The 24,008-nt window shown below is 38.9% G+C and overlaps 2 protein-coding genes and 1 long non-coding RNA gene across 3 annotated transcripts; 2 read left to right on the top strand and 1 right to left on the bottom strand.

Moving 5' to 3' along the window:
• Positions 1-48: 48 nt before the first annotated feature.
• Positions 49-8,946, bottom strand: LOC149743698 (E-selectin-like). The gene is made up of 13 exons (XM_089884260.1): positions 8,602-8,946; positions 8,085-8,170; positions 7,100-7,201; positions 6,503-6,644; positions 4,750-4,890; positions 4,205-4,340; positions 3,772-3,881; positions 2,476-2,655; positions 1,905-2,016; positions 1,685-1,760; positions 1,443-1,518; positions 1,010-1,167; positions 49-613 (listed from the first exon to the last, which is right to left on the bottom strand). The coding sequence occupies exons 1-13, from the start codon at positions 8,651-8,653 to the stop codon at positions 425-427; spliced, it is 1,560 nt and encodes a 519-aa protein (XP_089740386.1). The 5' UTR covers positions 8,654-8,946; the 3' UTR covers positions 49-424.
• On the top strand, positions 1,944-3,246 carry LOC149743699 (uncharacterized). The gene is made up of 2 exons (XR_016385663.1): positions 1,944-2,036; positions 2,484-3,246. It is a non-coding gene; the product is annotated as an uncharacterized LOC149743699 (long non-coding RNA).
• Positions 8,947-10,695: 1,749 nt separating the features above from the next.
• LOC149743697 (coiled-coil domain-containing protein 39-like) lies at positions 10,696-23,410 on the top strand. Its single transcript, XM_089882184.1, has 22 exons — positions 10,696-10,871; positions 11,361-11,480; positions 11,821-11,967; positions 12,351-12,487; positions 12,777-12,891; positions 13,295-13,423; positions 13,900-13,951; positions 14,578-14,717; positions 15,312-15,415; positions 15,929-16,115; positions 16,501-16,641; positions 17,029-17,193; positions 18,265-18,395; positions 18,698-18,822; positions 19,277-19,415; positions 19,979-20,054; positions 20,532-20,678; positions 20,737-20,856; positions 21,253-21,393; positions 21,866-22,003; positions 22,525-22,676; positions 23,150-23,410. The coding sequence occupies exons 1-22, from the start codon at positions 10,782-10,784 to the stop codon at positions 23,268-23,270; spliced, it is 2,817 nt and encodes a 938-aa protein (XP_089738310.1). The 5' UTR covers positions 10,696-10,781; the 3' UTR covers positions 23,271-23,410.
• Positions 23,411-24,008: the final 598 nt, after the last annotated feature.

The raw sequence follows: 24,008 nt of genomic DNA, 5'->3' as shown, positions 1-24,008 counted from the left end.
TACATTCCTTGACCTTTCATCTTTATTGGCGGTGCTTTCATTTCAAACCGTTGTATCTCACTTTTTATTTCATTCCTAAGTTCATGACGCAATGTGACATCACAATAAATATTGTTTATATTGTTAAATGACGTTATTGATCACAATATCTTTTTATTGACAGGTTATGTTAGGCATTATGTATGTTAGTTGTTGAAACTGTGGCAAAATGCAAGAGAATTGGTTAAAATAGTCAGTATTATTAAGTGGAGAAAAAATACAAAATTGTTGGTAAATAAAACCAGTTTTAAACCGAACATTAATTTGTGCCTTTTTATTTTAACATGTTATATTTTCAAAATTTCCAAATTGATCATTTATTGAAATAATTTTTTTGTTGGGGAAAAGGGCACACCCCTGCCACCCTCTGATATTTGCCACTGTTCTAATTAGAGCATGGCTCTCCACATAGAATGGATCCAATCCTGCTGGCAAACTCTTCATCTAAAGCATCAAACCCTCGTGTTAAAGCATCCTTGATGATGTTGTTCTCGTTCCCTGGGCCGGTGATTACCCTAAACTGATCCAAGTTTAAGGTACGGCCGTTGGGAGGCTGAACTGGGAGAACCATCATCTGGGGAAGAAATAGTTTAAATCAAAGTTTATATTCACAACATTGGACCCTGGGTTTAAGCCACACTTAGCCCCCTATTTTCCTAGCACACAAATCAGTTTTGTTGACATACAACTACTTATTAAGTCAGTTCATTGATTTTATAGCTTTATCTTATTTTTCTATTTGCTACCCCAACACAAAGGTTTTGTTTCTTATGCTGAAAACACCATTGTGAAACATTGCTAATTTTTATTTTATCCTTGGTGTAACGACTGTCATTTTTCTGTTGGTTTCATCTCTTTCCTATGTTAAAAAAATAGGACTGTGGTTTGACACTATATGTTATGGTTGATGCAGACATATGTAGGTACAAACTTAAGGGTCCTACCCCATGTTATGCTCAACACAACTCACCAATGCTCCTGTATCTCGCACCCTCTGTGCTGGTACGGCCACATCATCTGAAGCAAGACCATCAGTGATCAACAGAACAATATCACGAGCACTTGGTCTGTTACCATTGGTTAGCATTACATCAGCAGTGTGGTTCAATGCATTACCTGTCTTGGTACCTGGGAATAAATTGTACAGGTAGGCATACACACATGTTATGTTTACTATGGTTATTCTCTGCCACCTGATTTGTGGTTACAATAAAAAAGGTCATATCAATAATAAAAGTATCAAAGAAATTGGAATTACCAGCAAATTGAAATTTAGTATATTAAGCTTATTTAAATATTTCATTTTTTTATACTTTTTCAACAAATATAATAACATGTTGTATTTGTTCAATATTCTTAGATTTACAATCCATAATGTTCCATATACAGGTTCAAGTACTTACCACTCCCATTGTAAGGCATCAGTTCAAACTTGGCAAGAAGGTTTTCCAAACTATTGGGGAAATCACTTAAGAGGATCTGGTGAGATGAATATATTAGTCTGGTTAAGTTATTGTTGTTATTTATATCCTTGTGGGTGGGAACTTGAGTGACTTATCCATGGTTGCCACTTCCATGCCCACAGTCGAGTTGCTGAAGCTATTGCAGTGTGTGGATAAGCAGACACAAACTAAATATAAGTCACCTGTGTTCTTGTATCAACCACACGGTTGTACCGCACAATCCCAAACCTTGCGAATTCATCTCTCACAGCAAAGTCACTGTAGAAATGTAAATGTTAAGGATAAAGGTAGCGAATTATCATATTTATGATCATATTTATGATCAATATGATAAGGCTATACATTTATCCCATTATAAATGGGAATTGCTTTACACACACATTGATGTAAAGGTAATCTTACTCAAGGAAACTTCTCACAAATCTTTTCATCTTCAACCAGTTTCTTCGACCAACAGAAGATGATGAGTCGAGCACGACAATGAAGTCCATCACTGCAAACGGGGGACACGGCCCTGGATGGGGGGGTTTATGGGTAAGTAATGTGTGTTAGAAGTACTGTGTGATGTTATCCTAACATTGTATAGCATATTTTGCAAGGGTGACTACTGTCCGTTCTGTTTGGTACCATACTAACAAAGCATAGTATGAAATATTTTTTAACAGTTCTTCCATTATTACCACATCAAAAATTAAAAAGCGAGAGGCCTTAACTTCAAACTTGGCCAAGGACACATACGCCGATCAGTATTAGTTTCGCTGTCGAGCATTGAACCGGGAACCCTTTGGTTACAATGACGGCACCTAAACCACTGAGCCACGGCGCCGGAATAATATATTGCCATAAAGATATTCACCACCATTGCCGAAACATGCTTTAATTTAAGGAGAGAAATGATGGTTTAAAAACCATGTATTACAGTGAATAGTGGACACACAGATATCCACTCACTAAAGTAAAAAGATTCACTCACTTGTGCAGCAAGGTATTGGAGTTGACCAATTGCCGTCCATGCCACAAGTGTTGCCTGTTATAGTGACTGGGTGGAGTTGGTAGTCGGTGTCACACTCAAAGTTACAGTTAGATCGAAACTTTCTTCCTCTACTGCATGATATACTGCCATGTCTGAGGGATTGTGATGGGCATACTAGGGCTGTGGGTGTAATGGGGAGGCATGAGTTAACTGTTGTCAAATAAAAGGCTTGATACTACTATTGTAGGTGTGGGTGTAATGAGAAAGGTGTGAGTTAACTATTTACTGAAATATAGACCACATTTCTAAGATTCAACACTTAATGCTCCTATTGTTGTGGGTGTGTGTGTATTTGGGTAAGAGTAATATACTTAATGACAATTTCTCCAACCAAGTGGTCACTAATAGGTTGCACCAATTGTCAGCCGTACATTAAACAATCACCCACAAAGTGATATTCTAGATAAACCCACAAGTTACATATGTGGGCTCATTGTATTATAACTCGTGTGCCCCACCATGCGAGGATAAATATGTCTTTGATTTTATGCTAGATTGTAGTATCCTCAGTATTGAGAAACTATGTGTAGAATGTAGATGGACAGTAATCTACTATAACCCATCATATATACATGAACATGTTACTTAAATATTTGCATTCTGTTCCCTACATAGAACATAAGCTGTTAAAAGTAAAATAAATCTGCCATCCGTCCACGGCATGTTTGTTACCATAACATAGAGATATACGGGTTGGGAGAAACGTAACAATGCTGTTGATGACGTAACAAGAAACTTTGTTCGCTGTTAAAAGAATCTCCGGAATGCAAAGAATTAAGATTATTATGTATATAGTGCGAAAATACACCCATGTTATAATTAGACAGTGAGCATGAGGTGAATGAATACACCATGTGTGTCTGGTGTATAAGAAGACACCCATGTTATAACTCGACAGTGAGCATGAGGTGAATGAATACACCATGTGTGTCTGGTGTATAAGAAGACACCCATGTTATAATTCGACAATGAGCATGAGGTGTATGAATACACCATGTGTGTCTGGTGTATAAGAAGACACTCATGTTATAACTCGACAGTGAGCATGAGGTGTATGAATACACCATGTGTGTCTGGTGTATAAGAAGACACCCATGTTATAATTCGACAGTGAGCATGAGGTGAATGAATACACCATGTGTGTCTGGTGTATAAGAAGACACCCATGTTATAACTCGACAGTGAGCATGAGGTGCATAAATACACCCATATGATACAGTGTTAGGTTTAACTTACGTCTACACGTTGGTGTTGTAGCGCTCCACTGACCGGTTCTTTCCCCTCCAACGTTGCGACAAACCGAGTAACTTGAGCCGATAAGAACGTGCTCGGGTTCGCACGAATATCTGGAATTAAATAAACTTGAGTGACTTATCCATGGTTGCCACTCCCATGCCCACAGTCAAGTTGCTGAAGTTATTGCAGTGTGTGGATAAGCAGACATGACTTTTGGTTGCTTTGGTCATATACGTTGATTAAAAGACATAAATATTTATATTTGGTAAGTTGTGTTTTGGCCAACATTTTCCAAGTAATAATAAACAAGCGACGACTTTGCGGTTGCCACGCTCCCTGCCCAGTCACGTTAACTGTGTAATTCGGTCGCCGTTGGCTCGTTTTGTTCAAGTATAATGACGTTATAACCTTTTAGAGTGGTGTGGCAACTTACGTGCATTGACTACGTAGGTTGATCCCGTCTGTACACGTCACAAAGCCGTTTTGTGGCGCCACAGGTGGTGGTGGGCACGTGATCAAGTGGCATTCCGGTTCTGGATAATTCCACGTAAAGTTCCTCCCCACTCGACCTTTGGAAAGGTGTGTTTGTAAACCAAGTCTTATTAATACTCTGACTCAGCTAGATTTAATACGTGGTAAATGTAACTCATCCTCGCATGGCGGGGCAACGATAGTTGTTATAACACGGGTGTTCTGTTTTATACACTCGTGGCCGCTTATGAGTTACCACGTATGTAACTTATTATCCTCGCATGGCGGGACAACGACAGTCGTTATAACACGGGTGTTCTGTTTTATACACTCGTGGCCGCTTACGAGTTGCCACGTATGTAACTTTGTGAGTAATAATTTTTAACTTCAGTACACTGCCCGTATACATTAGGCTTGTTCTTGCCTAAAAATAAGCCTTTGCAACTGACAGTGCTATCTGTCTTACCCCACAATACTATCTATCCCAATAGTGATGATAATACTTACTGCAAGTCAACTGTGGTTCCCCCACCATATAGTAGCCTTCATGGCAATGGAAGTCACACGTTGATCCCTCTTTCATGTTTCCCAAGCATTGCATGTTGCTGTTGTGTGGAATCGTGGGTCGGGAGGCGCATGTTGCAACAACTGTTAACATGATGTTTTGGTTATAAAGGTCAACAAAATGACAGGGGTTATAACACGCTATAAGAGTAAACTGAAATAGGAATTGAATTGAAGTTTAGAATTAAATGGAAAATAACAGCTAAAGTCAACCCACAGTGGGCTGCAAACATTTATTTAAAACAAATTATTTATTATTTTTAACTTTAATTTATACAAGATCTTAATCGTATAAAACCTCTGACTTGGCGAATAAAACGTTGGTTTTAATAAAATGTCGTTTTATCTGATGCCAAAAGATAGGATCTGTGTTTGTATTTAACTTATTTATCCTCGCATGGCGGGGCAACGACGGTTGTTATAACAAAGGTGTTCTGTTTCACTGCTTACGAGTTACCACGTATATAACTTTAGTCTAATGATTGAATGCAACTTATTTATCCTTGTGTGGCGGCAGAAACGAGCTCGTTCTCACTTACAAGTTAACCTTTGTTAAGTACGTCACGCATGCCAATATGTAACGTTTTGTTGTATTAAATCTCGCCTTCGTTACCGAGGCGGGTCATTACGTTAAGGATCGTTTAAGTTGCCCCTTCACCTTCCGCCCACTCTCCCCGAAACACCGATACCCACATATTAACATGTTGGTTTCAACAAATCAAAGCTGATTTTAACCACGAGTTAATATTTGAGCGAATACATCTCTGCAATTGCAACACCGAAATAACCTTGATCGTTCGGTATCGCTGTTAGGGTTTCAACAAATTAAAGCTGAATTTTAAATGCGACGAGTTAGTATTTGAGCCAGAGACTCTAAACCGTTGCATTAGCAGAATAGCAACCTTAATCCTTAATCGTTACTTCGGGTAATTTTTTTTATGTACGCAGTAATTTTCCATCACTGGTGTATTGACAGTCATATATCTAAATACCAAACACTCCCTAAAACTCGACAGCGAGCATGAGGTTCACCTTAAACCCGTTATCTTAATCTTAAACCCTGAGGTTAAACACGAATGTGGTGTCTTAGGTTCATGGTATACATGGTGTGTTTGTTGTGGGTCAGAACTTGTGTATCATTCTGTATATGCGGGTCGTGTAAACGAACCTTATTATCTGTAAAGCCGAGAAAAATCTTTGAAAGCTTTGCCGCGAGATCAGCCTTCTTTTATCGAAGCAGGATTGTGAAATTTCCCAATTTCAGTTTTTTTACACTTCAGCGATTTAAACATAAAAAAATAGAATTAAACCGTAAACCGTCTTACCCCAACCTACTATACTTACAGTTTAATTATATCGCATTTGGGGTAAGATGAAATATGTTCCATGTTACCCCATCCTACTATATCTATGTACCATTTAACGTTAACCCTACCCATAAACATGTACCATCTACCTCTTACCTCGTGTACCATTAACCCCACCCAATTGTATCTATGTACCATCTTACCCCACACTATTATACCATCTTACCCCACCCTATTTAACGTTAACCCTTACTCTAACGTTATATATATGTGCCATCTAACTCTTACCTAATGTACTATGCTGCCCCACTCAAATGTATCTATGTTCCATCTTACCCCAACCCAACTGTATATGTGTAACATCTTACCCCACCCTATCATACGCTTACCGTCATCTGGGCTGTCGAACTGCGCCATATTGTTCCAGCATGCCAGTAGCCCCGTATTGCAAAGGTCGGTATTGCAACAACATCTACACGTTGAGGTGGGCGACTTTGTGTTGCACTGTATGGGGTAGGAATCCCGTGGATTCTGTATAATATATATAGGGTCACATGAACAACATTGTCATCTATACTACTGGGTTTTGGGCAAGCTATAAGTTGCCATGTAACGGAGTAGAAGCAATTGTCGTTATTTGTCTTTCACCTTATTGGCGGTAACGTTATCAGTTTCATCTATTTTGCGCGGGTGAAGCGGCGTAGCTCGTGGTTAAGATGTTTACACTATGTGTGGCAGATTTAATATGTTAGTGATATGCCATAATAAGAAAGCGGTAACAATAAGTCGGTTGTCTTGATGTTTAAAATAATTCTGCTTTATTAGTATAATCCTGGTATGCATTGGGCCTACACTAGAGTTGGCCCGTTACACCATTATTTTATATGCACATTCTATTCTATAAGGGTGAGGTTCTACAGTGAGGCATGCCATGGGACCTGGGATTTAGACCAGAGTTGGCCCATTACCCAGCATAATCCCCCCACCTGCATAACGTTATTATTACACGCATGATCTTGTTTGCATCTCTTCTCAATCAGCATCACTGACCCTTTGCGGAAGTGACGTACCTCTTCCAAACAAATGGCCTATAATAAGAAACAGTTTAAAATCAGCAGCAGCATGTGTTCACTTGTAGTATAGTGGAGTGGGGGAAGACGGGACACCGTTACCGCATAATATCTAAATATCCTGATCGTGTTTTAAACAATTAACAACGGTCTATGAAAGTCATGAGGATACAGTTTATATAATTCATTAAATGTTTTTTTTTTTTTTTTTTTAACAAATGGGACGAGAAAATATATTGAAAGAGTGTCCCATCTCCCCCCACCCTTTTGTATAATGTTTTTATTATAGAATATGCTGACAGGTTACGCTGTTGATCGCTATCGTAACGGAATATTCTTTATCTCTAAATGCGATCAATCTTTAGATAAATCATCAATGAGACGGAATAAGCGACAGTCGGTAAAACACGCTATTGCTAAATTATAAAGAAATATTATATAAACCTTTGCTGTCTGCAGGCGTATTACATTTGTTGAAACAGCTCGTGTCCGTAACGCCGTTCGACGTCTTGAATATAGTATAGTGTGGAAAAGATGGGACACCTTTAGCGCATAATATCTAAATATCCTGATCGTGTTTTAAACAATTAACAACGGTCTATGGGAGAGGGTACGGTTTTATGTTTCTTTGAATTTTCTTTGTTTACTACCAATTTGGGCGAAATGATGTCCCATCTTCCCTCACTGTACTATATTTTCACTCACCGTGAATGACACGTATAATGAATTGTCAGAAGGACTGTTTTAGAAAACGATTACACGGAAAGGAAACGGGTTATTAGTAAAATAACGAAGTATTTTTCACCTAATATTATATTTTTAAATTTCAATATCATAAATAGGAATTAAAATGACGTCATCAAATTTATGACGCATGTTAGACGTCATAATGCCGACTTACGTTCATTTCGTTGCATTGAACAATCTGTCCGTGACGTAAACAATGGTCGTTTGTTGGGGCATTGTGACACTGCCAACAACTCAATGCTGTATGGAAGTTATGACGTATTAGTAATATTTATGACGTCATGTTCGTATTAAATCAAATATTAGGTGACGTCATACATCTGCTAGTATAATATAGGGAATTTTACGAATTGCAGCCTCGCGTTTAACGAAACTATAAATCTTAGAACGATATATGTCCTTACTTGCCTAAAAAAACTTAAAACTGTTTAAATTAACGTAAACAAAACAATTTTTATAACGTAACTTATATATACTACGGTGGGGTATAAGATGGATACCGTTAGCACATAATATCCCATATTTCCGAATCGTGTTTTAAACAATCAACAACGTTCGTTTATTATGCCGGCGTTGTAAATTGTCAAAAACACGTTTATGAAATAAGGGATATTATGTGCTAAGAGTGTCCCATCTTACCCCACCATGCTATACACCTAAATACGTCTTACCTTGAATTAATGGGAGTATTGAACATAGAATGAAACCGAACGTTCGAATCATGATGGCTGGAATGAAGGAAAGTTCGCCTACGATGTTACTTATAATCTGTAGGTTAAGCTGCCGTGGTTAAGTTGTATACGCTTCGAGGGATTTAAGATGTCCACGCGTTATGGGATAATCAATACGCGGTAATTAACAGATCAAACTAATTACTCTATAACACGAATTCCGCTAGAATCTAGGACTTAATAATAACAAAAATTCCAAAGAGAACCGCTTACAAAGTTACATAGCCTACTTAGTAACTCATAAGCGGGCACAAGGTGTATGAAACAGAACACCCGTGTTATAATGACTATCGTTGCCCCGCCTTGCGAGGATAAAATAAGTTACGTACATTCAATATTCCAGGCAGACAGCCACGCATTCGTAAGCATACTGCCGGAATAAACCACATTGTAAATGTGCTGTATTTATATTCCATAAACTGGACAAACCAGAAATTAAAATCATCCTAATGTACCTTGGGGGTTGGCACCAATCGTACCTCTACGTCACAATACGAACTCTAAGTCACAATGTCTTATATAACAACGCCAAGAATGCAAATGGACATTTCACGCTTTATGAAGGACAAGCAACGACGTTACGTCTTTGGTTCTAAACTTAGCTGGAAAAATAATCACAGAATCCGGATTTACCTGTAGTGCCGCCCGATTTAGGGTTACAGGCCACGCTAAAGTGTCCACACTTCAGCAACGGTAAGTGACCTTACGCTAATGTTTGTTTTTGCGAGATTTACAAAATGTCAAACATAATTGAACTTAAATATTTCGGGTTATCAGCCAGTAACACCAAGCTTCGCATTTTTGATTGACTGCCAAATATTAAAGGTGTAATTCTCATCACGTTGTAAACCTATATATATACATACTTTAGTCCCCTAAGTTCTTCTAAGACATTTGTTAAGTTGTTTAACTGCCATTTTTTCATATGATTAATAATTCAATATATAGTGGGGTGGGGGGGAATGGGACACCTTTAGCACATAATATCTAAATACCCTTATAGTGTTTTAAACAATTAACAACGGAAATGGGAGTCTTGAGGATACGGTTTTATAATTCTTTTCTTTGTTTTTGTTTGTTTACAACCAAGTTGGAGGAGCACATAGAATGAAAATGTATTCCATGTTCCCTACCCTACTATATGATTATTAGTTTTGTTTTAAAGAGAAATCGTATGGCGATACTCCAAACATATTTCCTGTGATGAATAAAATGTATGTAACAGAACTAATATCAAATGATCGTATAGCAAAACTAAGCGTTAGAATATACGCCGTGGACGAATGGATAGGCGCTCACATCGTAACCAAAAGGTATTGAGTTCAAGCCTCGACGCTGCCACCATTGTATGCGCTTTCTTCAGCAATACACTTGGTTTCTCCTAATAGTCACTAATTGGATGTCCAAATGGACACCCACACGTTCTCGCTTTAATTTATGTTCCTCCCCTATGCTTTGCACTACCTAACGCCACCTTGTGACAGGTAACCAAGCAACGACGCTTTGTTGAAATAATTTCTTAAATTTTGTTTCAAAACATTTATTTTATTGCAGGCACGTTATCAAGTAAAGTATTTATAAAAAAATGTTAATTTTTCAAGAACTATACAACATGATCAGTAGCTCATTATGCCTGGTAGCGACAGCAGTAAAATAAGAATAGGATATTGTTTTTGTGTTTATTGGCTGCTAATTATTATTAGACCTCAATATGCTTATCTGAAACGCTAATTACCAGAGCTGTTAGATGTATAATTTGTTTTAGCAAACTTAGCATGTGTTAAAAATTAAAGCGCATAGAAAATACTTCAATATTGTAGTTGGCTAGTTGCTATACTATTACTATATTCACCATAAATGGAACAAAGTTTCATTATTCATGTCTTAATACTATTTCCAAATGGCAAATATAACTCTTTTTTTATTTTAACTTGTGTGTTTTGAAATTGCCAGCTACAATTTTAAATTTGCTATCTTTATGTTTCATTGTTTATGTCACATTACCTGTTCTGTTTGAAATTGTTGATAATTCTAAACTCACTGACTTTGTTCCACAGATATAACTTACATTGTAACACCAACCCTAATATATTGGTTGCACAACCAACCAACCAACCAACATGACAAGCTCAATCTTCTCTGAGATGGATTGGGACGAAGGGATTGCGATGCCCGTCGCTAATAATGAGAATAAACTAATGGAAGATGAGGTTCGTTGTTGATTGATGGATGTGATTTATTATTCCAATTACTTGTTGCCCAAACCTTCGTGATTCTGATACTTAACAATATTTTTAATAGAATTGGATTCGTTGTTGAATACAACTTATTTGTCTTTTTTTATTATTGGGTGTTATGTTTCATACACCTGGTGCGCGCTTACGAGTTACCACGTTTGTAACTTATTTATCTTCGCGCGACATTCGTTATAACATGGGTGCCATACTCCCACAGTGGTGGCAACGTGTAGTTACCACTGGATTGGAGCAATTACTGTAATAGATGTTGCTCAAAGACACACACACACGTAATGGTAGCAGCGAACAGCCTTGAACCAGTAACCTTAAGGCTGAAGCTTTAGCTACTGTGCTTTTTTACGACAAGAAATGTTGTCAGACCTAAGATTTATGTCAGAGTTGTTTATTACCTCATAATACTTTGTGCTACACGACCACCAATCAACAATCCTTTGCTTCCAGTTGCTACGAATGCAGAAGGAGATCTCACTTTACAGCGGCGACGTGGCGGATCATGACGATAGAATCCATAACATGAGTCAACACTTAAAGAACGTTCGGCAAGAACTCACTCATAACTTGGTAAGTTATCGATAAGTTGCATAATATACTCTTAGTGGGTGGAGTCAAATAAAATATACAACTTATTTATCGGCGAGACTGGGAAAAGATTGGGCACCTTTTCATTGTATTTTCTTGTTCCATTTGGTATTAAACAAATAATATTTATAGAGTTATAAAATCTTATCCTAACGACTCTCATAGACCATTGTTAATTGTTTAAAATAAGATCAGGATATTTGGATATTATGTGATAAAAGTGTCCAATCTTCCCCCACATAACTCTATAGCATTCATGGCAACCCATGAAAGGCATGTTATAGTTCACCATGTTTATACATTCGCCCAACATTCCACGCAGGAGTTAATCAACGCACACACAAGGGAACTTGAGACAGAGGAACATTTGAACTCGATCGCGGAGCGTGAAAATGGGAGGTTGAATCAAGAGATGCTGAGGTTGGATAAAGACCTTCATAAGATGAGGGAGAAGAGAAATAACTTTGAGGTTCGTTGGGAGTTCACGTTATTTGTGGTTTCATTTATTTAGATAAATGGTTCCCACTTACTGTTTATATCAACAATATACAATACCAGTTGTTAATGTATTTTAATTGTTGTCAATCTATTGTAGACATACCACCACAACATGTAAGTCTTCCAGGGTGGGGGGCAAGTGACTTATTTATTTTTTAATCAAACAAATTAACATTGAAAGTAAAAGAATGCATTTTCACTTTAAAATGTAAAACAAATCTAGGCTTAATTAAAAGTCCATTAACCACACTTTCTGATAAGTTACATTATAAATATAACAGAAGAAAATTCCAATCCATATATATGTTCATATTATACAACTATATATGTTCATATTATCCAAATTCCCTACAGAACAAGATCTTCATTCAAAGTCAACAACTTGAGGAGTTTAAGTCCCAGATGAATTGGGATCAGCAAGCATTAGAAGCTTGGTTGGAGGAGTCAGCACGAAGAGATGAAGACGCAATTACTCTGCAGAAATATTCAACGTAGGTTAAAGAGATAACAGTTTATTATGTAAATTAAACTGTTAACAAGGATCTGTGCAAATATTTTACTTGGGTTTTATTAAAAAAAACATTTTGTCCACCACCATGAGCGACATACTTTTAAAATAAAAAGCAAATAATAATGGGTAGCTATGTCTGGCAAGGTCTTGTCTTTCAGGTAAAATATAATCCAAATAAATACCAGAACCCATGGGGTACTTTACAGTCGAATGTTATCCTCACACATTTGGGTAATAGTGTAAAAAAACTTATAATATTAAATTAACAGCCAAGATCAGTCAAAGTCAAAGGAGTTAGCGTTGTTGATGGGTCACCTCACTGAGGAAGCGCAGAAGAAACGTAAATATTTGGATCATGAAACGACCGAGACATTGACAGCGCAGGTGGGATGGTGTTGTTATAACATGAGTGCGGGCAATGACAGTCGTTATAACACGGGTGTTCTGTTTCATACACCTCGTGCCTGCTACGAGTTACCACGTATGCAACTTATTTATCCTCGCATGGCGGGGCAACGACAGTCGTTATAACACAGGTGTTCTGTTTCATACACCTCGTGCCTGCTTACGAGTTACCACGTATGTAACTTATTTATCCTCGCATGGTTGGGTAACGACAGTCGTGCACGCTTATTAGTTTTTTAAACCCGTTATACTCTGATTACGCGGCAAATACTCTTTTTTTAGCATGCCAAAAAAATCAATTAAACAATCTCCCATATTAAAATAAACATAAGTGCCACATTTATGATTTTCCTTAAGAAATTACTTAATATTTTCCTCCTAGATTGAGTTGGATAAAACAGCTGAAGAATTCCGCAAAGCACACGCCGATCGTCAGCGATTGATCGCGCAGTGGGAAGTTACTATTGAACAAATGCAAAGGAGGGATAGGGAGATGGACCAAGCTGCTCTGGTGGGTGTGGTTGGGTGTGGTTGTATATGTGTGTTGTGATATGTATTGTACATATGTCAGGCATATGAGTGTGTGGCTCCCCATTGTTTAGTGTTTTAAAATATACTGTAAAGGTGGCTGTACAGTATCCGGCGAATTCGCTTGGAAAGTCGTATGCATACCTGTACGAGTTCTGCATGCGGCAGCGAAACTGGGACAAAACAGACAAAACGGACGAATTCCGGATACTGTGTACAGCCCCCTTTAGTTGTGCTTGGTCATGCTGTCCGAATATGATTCCCATGTAAGTGACACAGAAGTCATTGCAAGACATCCAAAACATTTTTAGAAACATCATTTACACAACATGCGCTGAAACTTTTTGCAGCATATATATAAACACTTGTGTTTTAGGTCATATAAACCATTGTACCCTTGTACCTTAACCTTACTATGTGTTTAATATGACTACATAGTTTAAACTTCCATACATACAGGGATTGGCCAAAGTAAAGGAAGAGGTTCGGCAGCGAGAGCAAGTTATTAAAGGTGGGGTTATATTTGGATGGTTGGGTGAAAAAGTTACCGAGTGGCCATGGATGTTGGGTGCCTTGGTAGCTTTGTAGCTGAGCGTCTAAAGTAGGGTTTTGGGTGTTGTATATAAGCAAGGTTTGGTTCATGAATCCACAAAGTAACTTGTTGTGTATGTGTTTGTAACTTGTGTTCATATTAAGGTTCATTGTTTAAGCTACTTGTGGTCGCGGGTGTTAAGTGTATTTAAATGGTAGCTTTGTAGCAAGCCGTGGTCTAAAGTGTGGTTTGGGCCTGGGATATAAACTAGAATCTGCCCATTACCACCTAAGATTTCAACATAACATGATAATTAGTGTCATCTCTGGTACAACAGATTTTGATTGTAAAACAACCAAAGTTTTGACGACCCGTTTCGGTCTAACACATTGTGTTTGTTGCTTAGGGAAACAATCTTCCCTTGAGAGTTATAACATCTTTAATTTATGGGTGAAGTCCTATTCAAGCTAATTTCGCCCATTAACGCATATAAACATATCTTTTTCATTTATTGCTCAGGGAAACAATCATTTATCGAAAGAAACATTATATGGGTGATTTGCCCTGTAACCCCGATATATAAACATAACATTGTATTCACCCAGAGAAACAATCCTTCCTTGAAAGTGAGGTTGAAAACAACCAGGAAATGGAAAAGAAGATTTCCCTCGAGGAAAGATACGCGGCTAAGTTGAGGATTGATCTACAAGCACATGAGAATGCAAGGACCCAACTACAAGATGAGGTAAGGATAGATAAATGCTTGTATTGTGGGGTGGTGGGGGTGGTTGTTGTATGGGTGGCCTGTTACATTATATGTACAGGAGCTTCGTGAGTTACGGCGTGAACTCTAAGATGAAGTGAATCTATTCTATGTATTAGAATATATCAGGTTGGAATCGTTTACATTGAAGGAGTGAATACAACTTATTTATCCTCGCATGGCAGAGCAACGACAGTCGTTATAACACGGGTGTTCTGTTTCATACACCTTGTGCCCGCTTACAAGTTATCACGTATGTAACTTATTTATCCTCGCATGGCCGGGCAACGACAGTCGTTATAACACGGGTGTTCTGTTTCATACACCTCATGTCTGCTTACAAGTTACTACGTATGTAACTTTATGGTAATTGTTTTTCTGTAGGACTGACAATCACACTGGGTTGGAGGTGTTTTGGACACATCCACCCACAATAGTAGCACCATCAAGCGTTATATGTTCACTAAATGCAACCATATGTTCCAAGTGAGCACACACTCATACTAAGTGTGTGCCCACAATAGCAACAGCTGGAAGCTTTAACCAATCACTAAATGCAACCTGATGTTCCAACAGCTTGACACGTTGAAATACACGGTTGAACGAACAGCATCGGACTTGGAGACGATGAAGACGAACGTTGCGCAACTTAGGAAGGAAATCATCAACAAACAAGATAAGTAAGTTATCGTGTCTGCTTATCCACACACTGCAATAGCTTCAGCAACTCGACTGTGGGCATGGGAGTGGCAACCATGGATAAGTCACTCAAGTTCCCACCCACGAGGATATAAATGACCAAACCAACCAAAAGTCATGTCTGCTTATCCACACACTGCAATAGCTTCAGCAACTCGACTGTGGGCATGGGAGTGGCAACCATGGATAAGTCACTCAAGTTCCCACCCACGAGGATATAAATGATAAAAATAAGGTGCCGTGCCACTGCTACCATTATGGGCATTTGTGTCTTTGGGCAACATACTTATTAGTAATTGGACAAACACATAACAGTAACGGGTTGTTTAAATTGTCAGTAATAGATGCAAATAATTGCCCACAAAGTTACGTACGTGGTAACTCGTAAGCGGACACGAGGTGTATGAAACAGAACACCCGTGTTATAACGACTGTTGTTGCCCCACCACACGAGGATAAATAAGTAACAAACACTCACATAACCACCCACGTAGGTTACAACAAGCGAGCATCACCCGGAGCGAACTCCAGGACAAACTTGAAGCAGCAGGTAGAGGTGCGTTGTCAGCCGAGCAGAGAGCTGAGCTTGCCGCACAAGCTTTGATGGAGGAAGAAGAAAACGTGAAGAATTTGGATCGAGAGTTGACGAGGATGAGGGAGATTCAGTTCAAGAAGAAACAAGTAAGATGCCTCCTCTTGGGGGGTTTAATGGGAGGGGTTCTGCTTGTTAAAATTGGTAGGGTTTTTTAAGGGCGTGTTAATTTGAAAGGTTGAAATGGGACATAAAGTCAGGGGGGGGGTTTTAATGGGGGATGGGGTGTAAGATAGGGTATGTTGTCAGTTTGATTAATAAGTACGACTTAACTGTTGTAGGAGTTGGGGGGTGTAATTGTTGATTCCAAGGTTTCCAGGAGATCCCATGGAATATGATTTTTTTTCGATTAAAGGGTCACCATAGTTTGTGTATTTAAAAGGTTTATGTTTTTATTTAAATGTGGTAGTATTACTTCTTGATATATTAGATTAAAAAGGAACTCATATGTTCATTGTGTTGTTTTTTTTACAGGAATTGTTTGAAATTTCAACAAAAGAGAAAAACCTCGCTGCGGAGATCCAGGGAAGCCGAGCAGCGAACCGGAACCTGTCGTCACGCTTGAAGAAACTCGACCAACAATCGATCAAACAACAAGAAATCATTTATAACCAGGTGGGTGGGGGGAGAGAGTATGACATGAACTTTGTATAGAGGTGTTTTGAAGTAACATACAGTTGAGTATGAGGGTGATGTATGGGGTACAGAGGTGTATGGGTTTTGTATGAAGGCTCATCTGTATGTTGGTTCATCATTAAGAGATATATTGTATTACCATTGAAGTAACAAGATAGCATTGTGAGGTTGGTAGAAAGTTTTATAGTAAGTCAGTAATCGTATGAAACATTAATGAATTTAAGCAACCCATTAGTGACCACTGGGCACTTTTTGTTAAGTTAAGTGTCTTGCCCAAGGACACATACGATCACAATGGTAGCATCACCGAGCCTTGAATTCAGTATCGTTTGATTGCAATATTAATTCAACCAACCTCCCAAACAGGACTTCACGGTTCAACAATTAGAGCGACGACTTGCGCATATGCAAGGTGACGTAAACACCGAAGAGAGGAAGGAACTGGAAGCGAAGATTGAACAACTTACTAAAACTTTGGATGAAAAGACTGCGGTTCATACACTGCTTACCACACAACTTAAGAGGTTGCAGGTAAGATGTTTGGTTTGTGGCGTTATATTGTAAGTTTATTTATATATTTAAATATGGTTACGAATCTCAAACTAATTATGGGAGTGGCAACCATGGATAAGTCACTCAAGTTCCCACCCACGAGGATATAAATGACCAAATCAACCAAAAGTCATGTCTACTTATCCACACACTGCAATAGCTTCAGCAACTCGACTGTGGGCATGGGAGTGGCAACCATGGATAAGTCACTCAAGTTCCCACCCACGAGGATATAAATTACCAAATCAACCAAAAGTCATGTCTACTTATCCACACACTGCAATAGCTTCAGCAACTCGACTGTGGGCATGGGAGTGGCAACCATGGATAAGTCACTCAAGTTCCCCCCCCCGAGAATATAAGTGACCAAACCAACCAAAAGCCATGTCTGCTTATCCACACACTGCAATAGCTTCAGCAGCTCGACTGTGGGCATGGGAGTGACAACCATGGATAAGTCACTCAAGTTCCCAACCACGAGAACATAAATGACCAAACCAACCAAAAGTCATGTCTGCTTATCCACACACTGCAATAGCTTCAGCAGCTCGACTGTGGGCATGGGAGTGACAACCATGGATAAGTCACTCAAGTTCCCCCCCACGAGAACATAAATGACCAAACCAACCAAAAGTCATGTCTGCTTATCCACACACTGCAATAGCTTCAGCAGCTCGACTGTGGGCATGGGAGTGGCAACCATGGATAAGTCACCCAAGTTCCCAACCACGAGAACATAAATGACCAAACCAACCAAAAGTCATGTCTGCTTATCCACACACTGCAATAGCTTCAGCAGCTCGACTGTGGGCATGGGAGTGACAACCATGGATAAGTCACTCAAGTTCCCAACCACGAGAACATAAATGACCAAACCAACCAAAAGTCATGTCTGCTTATCCACACACTGCAATAGCTTCAGCAGCTCGACTGTGGGCATGGGAGTGGCAACCATGGATAAGTCACTCAAGTTCCCTCCCACGAGAATATAAATGACCAAACCAACCAAAAGTCATGTCTGCTTACGCTTTTTCACCATATTCCTCACAGGACGACATTCGACGACAGAAACGCGATATGGAACATTCTGGATCGGAGAAAGCCGACCTGACGTCAAAGATTGAAGAACTCGACCTCCATAATGAAATATCGGCCAAGCAACTTAAGAATATTATCACCAAGTAACTCAAACTTATATTTTGTTCACCAGTATAATAAGAATGTTTGTAAACTTTATTTTGTTTCATCGGTTACAATGGCGAAGGTTAGAATAATATACAAAAATTGTTGGTTGCACAAATCCATATTATACTTATGTTAGTGGCAGAAATATGAGTTAAGTTAATGCAGCGGTTTATAATGCCATGTGTTGGCGTGATGGGCCAACTCTGGTCTAAACCCCAGGTTCCATGGCGTGTATTGCTATAAAACCTCACCCATATAGAATAGAATACCCTTGCAAAAACCCTTATATCATCCATAGGAAACAAGACAGCATGGTCGAGGACAATATTCTTAAACTTGAGATCAAACGGATACAAGACGCCCTGCATAGAAGAGCTGATGAGGTTCTTAGTTTGGAGAAAAGACATTTGCAACTATCTACAGGTGTGTTTGGGGTAATAGACCTTAATCCCAGGTCTCAGGTGTGCCCCACTGAAGACCTCACCCTTATAGAATGGAATATATATTATTGAGTGTATATAAACTGCCTCAGAGGGGTCTAGATGGTAGCACCCTGGGTGTTTGGGGTAATAGACCTACATCCCAGGTCTCACGTGTGCCTCACTGAAGACCTCATCCTTATAGAATGAAAAATATTATTGAGTGTATATAAACTGCCTCAGTGGGGTCTAGATGGTAGCACCCTGGGTGTTGGGGTAATATACCTACATCCCAGGTGTCAGGTGTGCCTTACAGAAGACCTCACCCTTAAGAATAGAATCTCTATTATTAAGTGTCTATAAACTGCCTTAGTGGGTCTAGATGGTAGCACCTTTGGTTTACATCTCATGACATAAACAATTACGTGAATAAATATCACAACATGATGTATCACCAGCCATGAAAGAGCGAAAACAAGAGATTTCCGTTCACAGCGATATGTTGTTCAGCCAAGTTAAGGCAGCGGAGGAAGAGAGACAGACGGTCAATGCTGAGTTGCATCAGAGGACCGAGAAGATTGAAAAACTAAGGAAAAGGTTTGTGTTTAATATAAATGTGAAGTGAGGAAATCAATGAATGAATGTAACTTACTTTATTCTTGCGTGAAAAAAAAGCCGAAAAACGATGGTGGACAACCCATTAGTTACTACTGGGTTGAAGAAATCGCTATTAGGTGTCTTGATTAAGGACACATACGCCCACAATAATAGCAATGACGAGCCTTGAACCCATTACCTCTGGGTTACAGGCTGGCGCGCTAACCACTTTGCCACGGCGCCTGACAAGGAGTCGAGGTTTACTGGGTTAGTTAGATGGCAATTGATATGTTGGTTCAGAGTTTAGCTTGGAAACCCAGAGGTAATGGGTTCGAGGCCCGTCGCTGCTACCATTGTGGACGTATGTGGGCAAGACACTTAAAGGCAATTTCTCCAACCCAGTGGTCACTAATGGATTGTCCAAATTGTCAGCCATATAATAACTTTTACATACATAAAAACAATCACCCACAAAGTTACATTCGTGGTAAATTATTAGCGAGCACGAGATGTATGAAACACACATGAAACACTCAAACATAACGTTCAATCTTTTCATCCAGATACGAAATCTTGATGGTGTCAATGGCGCCACCCGAGGGCGAGGAGGATAAATCACAAGCTTATTACGTCATAAAGGTAATTATGATGTAATTGTTGTTATAGATATTTATGTTTAGCAAACCAGGGTGGTATTTACTCCATATGCATTTAGCAGAACATGTAGATAACACTTCGATAAAATCTCTAATATTTTAGCTTCGTTGATTGAACTAAAATATATGATGTCGCCCGTGTTTCAAAAGTTGTGGCAACCCAAACTTGCACCCTCAGTTAATAGTTGGTATGACATGTCACCCATACACCCCAAACATTTTACCATATGCTGAAGTTCCCACCCACCCACCTCCAGCTCCTTCTACACACACCCTACAAACTTCCATAGTTACACCTATTGTTGTAATGATAATTGTTGACATCATGAAATCACCCAGAACGATTGTCTATCTGATTCTGTACTGATTGTAATAAAAATGATGGAACGAATCTTAACATTAAATAGCACCTTTAACATCACCCCTGTACCCCTATACTGATAATAACACACCCCCCCAGGCCGCTCAAGAAAAGGAGGAATTGCAACGTGAAGGCGATGAGTTGGACGCCCGTATAAGGAAGGCCGAGAAGGAAATACGAGCGTTGGAAAATACGCTGAGGTTGATGAACAGCAGGAATGAAACTTATAGAAAGTCCTTTAATAAGGTTGGTGGTGTTTCATATGTTTATGTTTACAACATACATGGTAACCCCCCCCCCCCAGGTGTCGGAAACAAGCGAGGAGTACGAGATGAAAAACCAACTCGACGAACAACTACGATCCGTCATGGATAAATATAAATATAAACGGAGACAGATAAGGGAGTTACAGGAAGATTTACAGGTGATATAAGATGTCTATGTTTATATAAGATGTCTTAGTTATAATAAGATGTCTATGTTTGTCTTGTTTTGTAGTAAAATTATACAAATTGCCATTATATATAAAACAACCACCCTCAAAGTTACATACGTGCTAACTTGGGTGTTCTGTTTTATACAACTCGTGCTCCTTACGAGTTACCACGTATGTGATTTTGTTGGTGATTGTTTTAATGAATGGCTGACAGTTTGTACAACCCATTACTGACCACTAGGTTGAAGCAAATGCTGTTAAGTGTATTTCACCCACTCGCCTACAATGATAGCAGCATCGAGCCTTGAACCCAGTACCTCTTGGTTAGCCGTCCACTTTCCAATGGTGCCATGCAACTAATAACACTTACACACCCCCCCACAGACGATGAGCAGCGCCATGGACACATCCCTCCGCGACGAGACAGCTTACATGGAGATGGTTCAAGACAGGAAAGCAAAGATTCTTCAAATAAGGAAAGAGATCGATGAACAAAAGGAGAAACTTGAACGAGTTCAGAAACAGGTCATCTACTTGGGTTTTCAGGGGTATTTTGGGATTTAATAATATTAAAAAAGTTATTTATCTTTTTAAATACGATAAAGAAGATCATGTTATTTAAAGAACAAAGAGAAGGAAATCAACAGCAAAATAACAGTTGTTAAAATGCATTGTGGATGTAAATCTGTTAACATTTACCACAAGCGTTGTTGGATCTGTTGTTTCAAACCTTTATATGACACCCAAGAAATTTATCATGAAACGCATCGTAACCCAACTTAACGGTGCTGTCATTTATTTATTTTTTCTCTAATTTCTATGATTCTGAGCATGGAGTGACTCAAAATGTCTGTTAAAAATGTTAAATATTTCTCTTTTTGTTTAAAAAAATTATGTTTTGGTAACAAAATCATAACAGTAAAAAGTTTTTCCATTATTTCTTACTATGCCATACCTTGTCAATGAATGACATCATGTTTTGCACACCCATGCGCAGGTTGCACGCTCTGCACGTGAAGCACGTGTCACTAGAGGCAGCAAAGTTCCACTGCTTGAAGAACGAGACATGGACCTGCGAGAAATTCGAAGCCGGAATAAAAAGATCGCGGAGAAAATATCGGAAGTTATCCAACTTGTAAGTTGGTAGGGTTGGAATATTTTCACTGTATATGTCACTATATAAGGGTCATTATTAATGTATTACCCATACAATGAACTATGGTTACTTATCCACACATTGGAATTGCTTCAGCAATTGGTATGACAGAGCCTGCCTCTAGACCGGGATTCTGTTTAAAATCTTAGTGCTACCACAATTATAAGTATACTTGGGCAAGACACTTAGCAGCAATTGCTCCAGCCCAGTGGTCACTAATGGGTTGTCCAAATTGTCAGCCATGCAAAAAAACAATCCCACAAAGTTACATACATGGTAACTCATAAGCTGGCACAAGGTGTATGAAACAGAACACCCGTGTTATAACGACTGTCGTTGCTGCGCCATGAAAGGATAAATAAGTTACATACGTGGTAACTTGTTAGCGGGCACGAGGTGTTTGAAACAGAACACTTGAGTTATAACGCCAAAAATAAATAAGTTACATACATACCACAACTGTGGGAATACCACCACCCACACTAACCATCCACCCATAGTTCCCAGACATCGCTGACGCAGCTGAATCTTACTTCATACAAGTCGGACTCCCACCCCCCTCAGCGAACCCACAGTCTCGATCGAGCTCCAAATCGGGGTCGGTTCGTTCCAGCGCTCGTAGTTCACCCAGAAGCTCGGTTTCCTCAGCAAGGTAATATTTCAATCACACGGTGTGTTTGCATTCAATAATAATATCAATAATTATATAGGAATATTTGTGTTCTGTTTATACAGATTTATAGATTAACATACACTTATCACTTGGTGTGTTCGCACTGGTTTGTATTGAATATTGTGAGCCATAAACTGCAATGAAATATCATAACTTATATCACTCGTTGTGTCCTTGCATTCAATTAAACTATGAATTTTTATTATAAGAATTTTTGCGCTGTCTCCTTTGGCAAGAAACTTAACAGCAATTGTGGTCACTTATAGATTTTTCTTAGCAGTCCAATAGATATTATAATACAGACATCTACGATTCGTAAACTTAGATAAACCAACTGTGGCACAATATAGTACGCTTTGTGGTTTTGTAACTTTTGTTTTGTGGGGTTTGTTTATGATTCACTTTCAGTTTATTTATTTTTATTTGATGCACATTCACTTACACTTACACAGGTCTGTCACGAGTCCGAAAGCTGTTGATTTGGGCCTCGGGCTTCAATTGACGTCCCCGCCGGGATCACGTCCCCTAAGTACCGCCAGCTCAAGAAGTAGCGCCCGATCATCGCGAAAATAAAATGCTCACTCGCGCAATGATCATTACACGACGGCGTTACGTCAAACTTGGGATATTTAACGCATATTTAGTTCATTTTCATTAAGTTTTGCTGCGTGTTTTAGAAACCACCGCACAAATAAAATACTGTGTGGAATTTTTTCGCTAAGCGCATTTGCTTCTTTGTGCGCACGACGTTTATCGATCTGGGGAATTCAGTATAGCAGGTGTCCTTAACATTTGTTGGATTGAATACGTAATCTCTACACACGAGATTGCATCATTTTCCTGAGATTACTGCATGTCATTATGGAGATTAATATCCCAACATTCTGCAGCTCTTATAGAATATTTGTAAAGGCCCAACATAAGGCACAGTAAGATAGAGCTGCGAGTCCGGCGTGCGTCATATTTGATCAAATTGTTTTAATAATTAAGTGCAACACGGTAACGCTTCCATTGCGTTGGCTCAATTTGAAATTCTAACATAGTGACGTTACCGCTGCAGCCTCAGTGATAAGTTCAATAAAATATTTATGGCGAACAGCTCGAGTTATTTACATGGATACCAATGAGGGCGCAAATCCACAAATATTTAGGTCGAATATTAAATTGTGGATCGAGAATTACGTTAGTTGAGTTTAGATGATGAGATAAATGAAGTTTTAATTTGAATAGGTGAATAGATGAGTAAATACATTTATGTCTAAATAAATAAAGGTGTAAACGTATGTATGGGTGTCGCTTCATAATCCTCGC

Source organism: Ciona robusta, chromosome 1, assembly GCF_009617815.1.
Source record: "Ciona robusta chromosome 1, ASM961781v2".
In the NCBI taxonomy this organism is placed as follows: Eukaryota; Metazoa; Chordata; class Ascidiacea; order Phlebobranchia; family Cionidae; genus Ciona; species Ciona robusta.
This window is presented reverse-complemented; position numbering and strand designations above follow the sequence as displayed.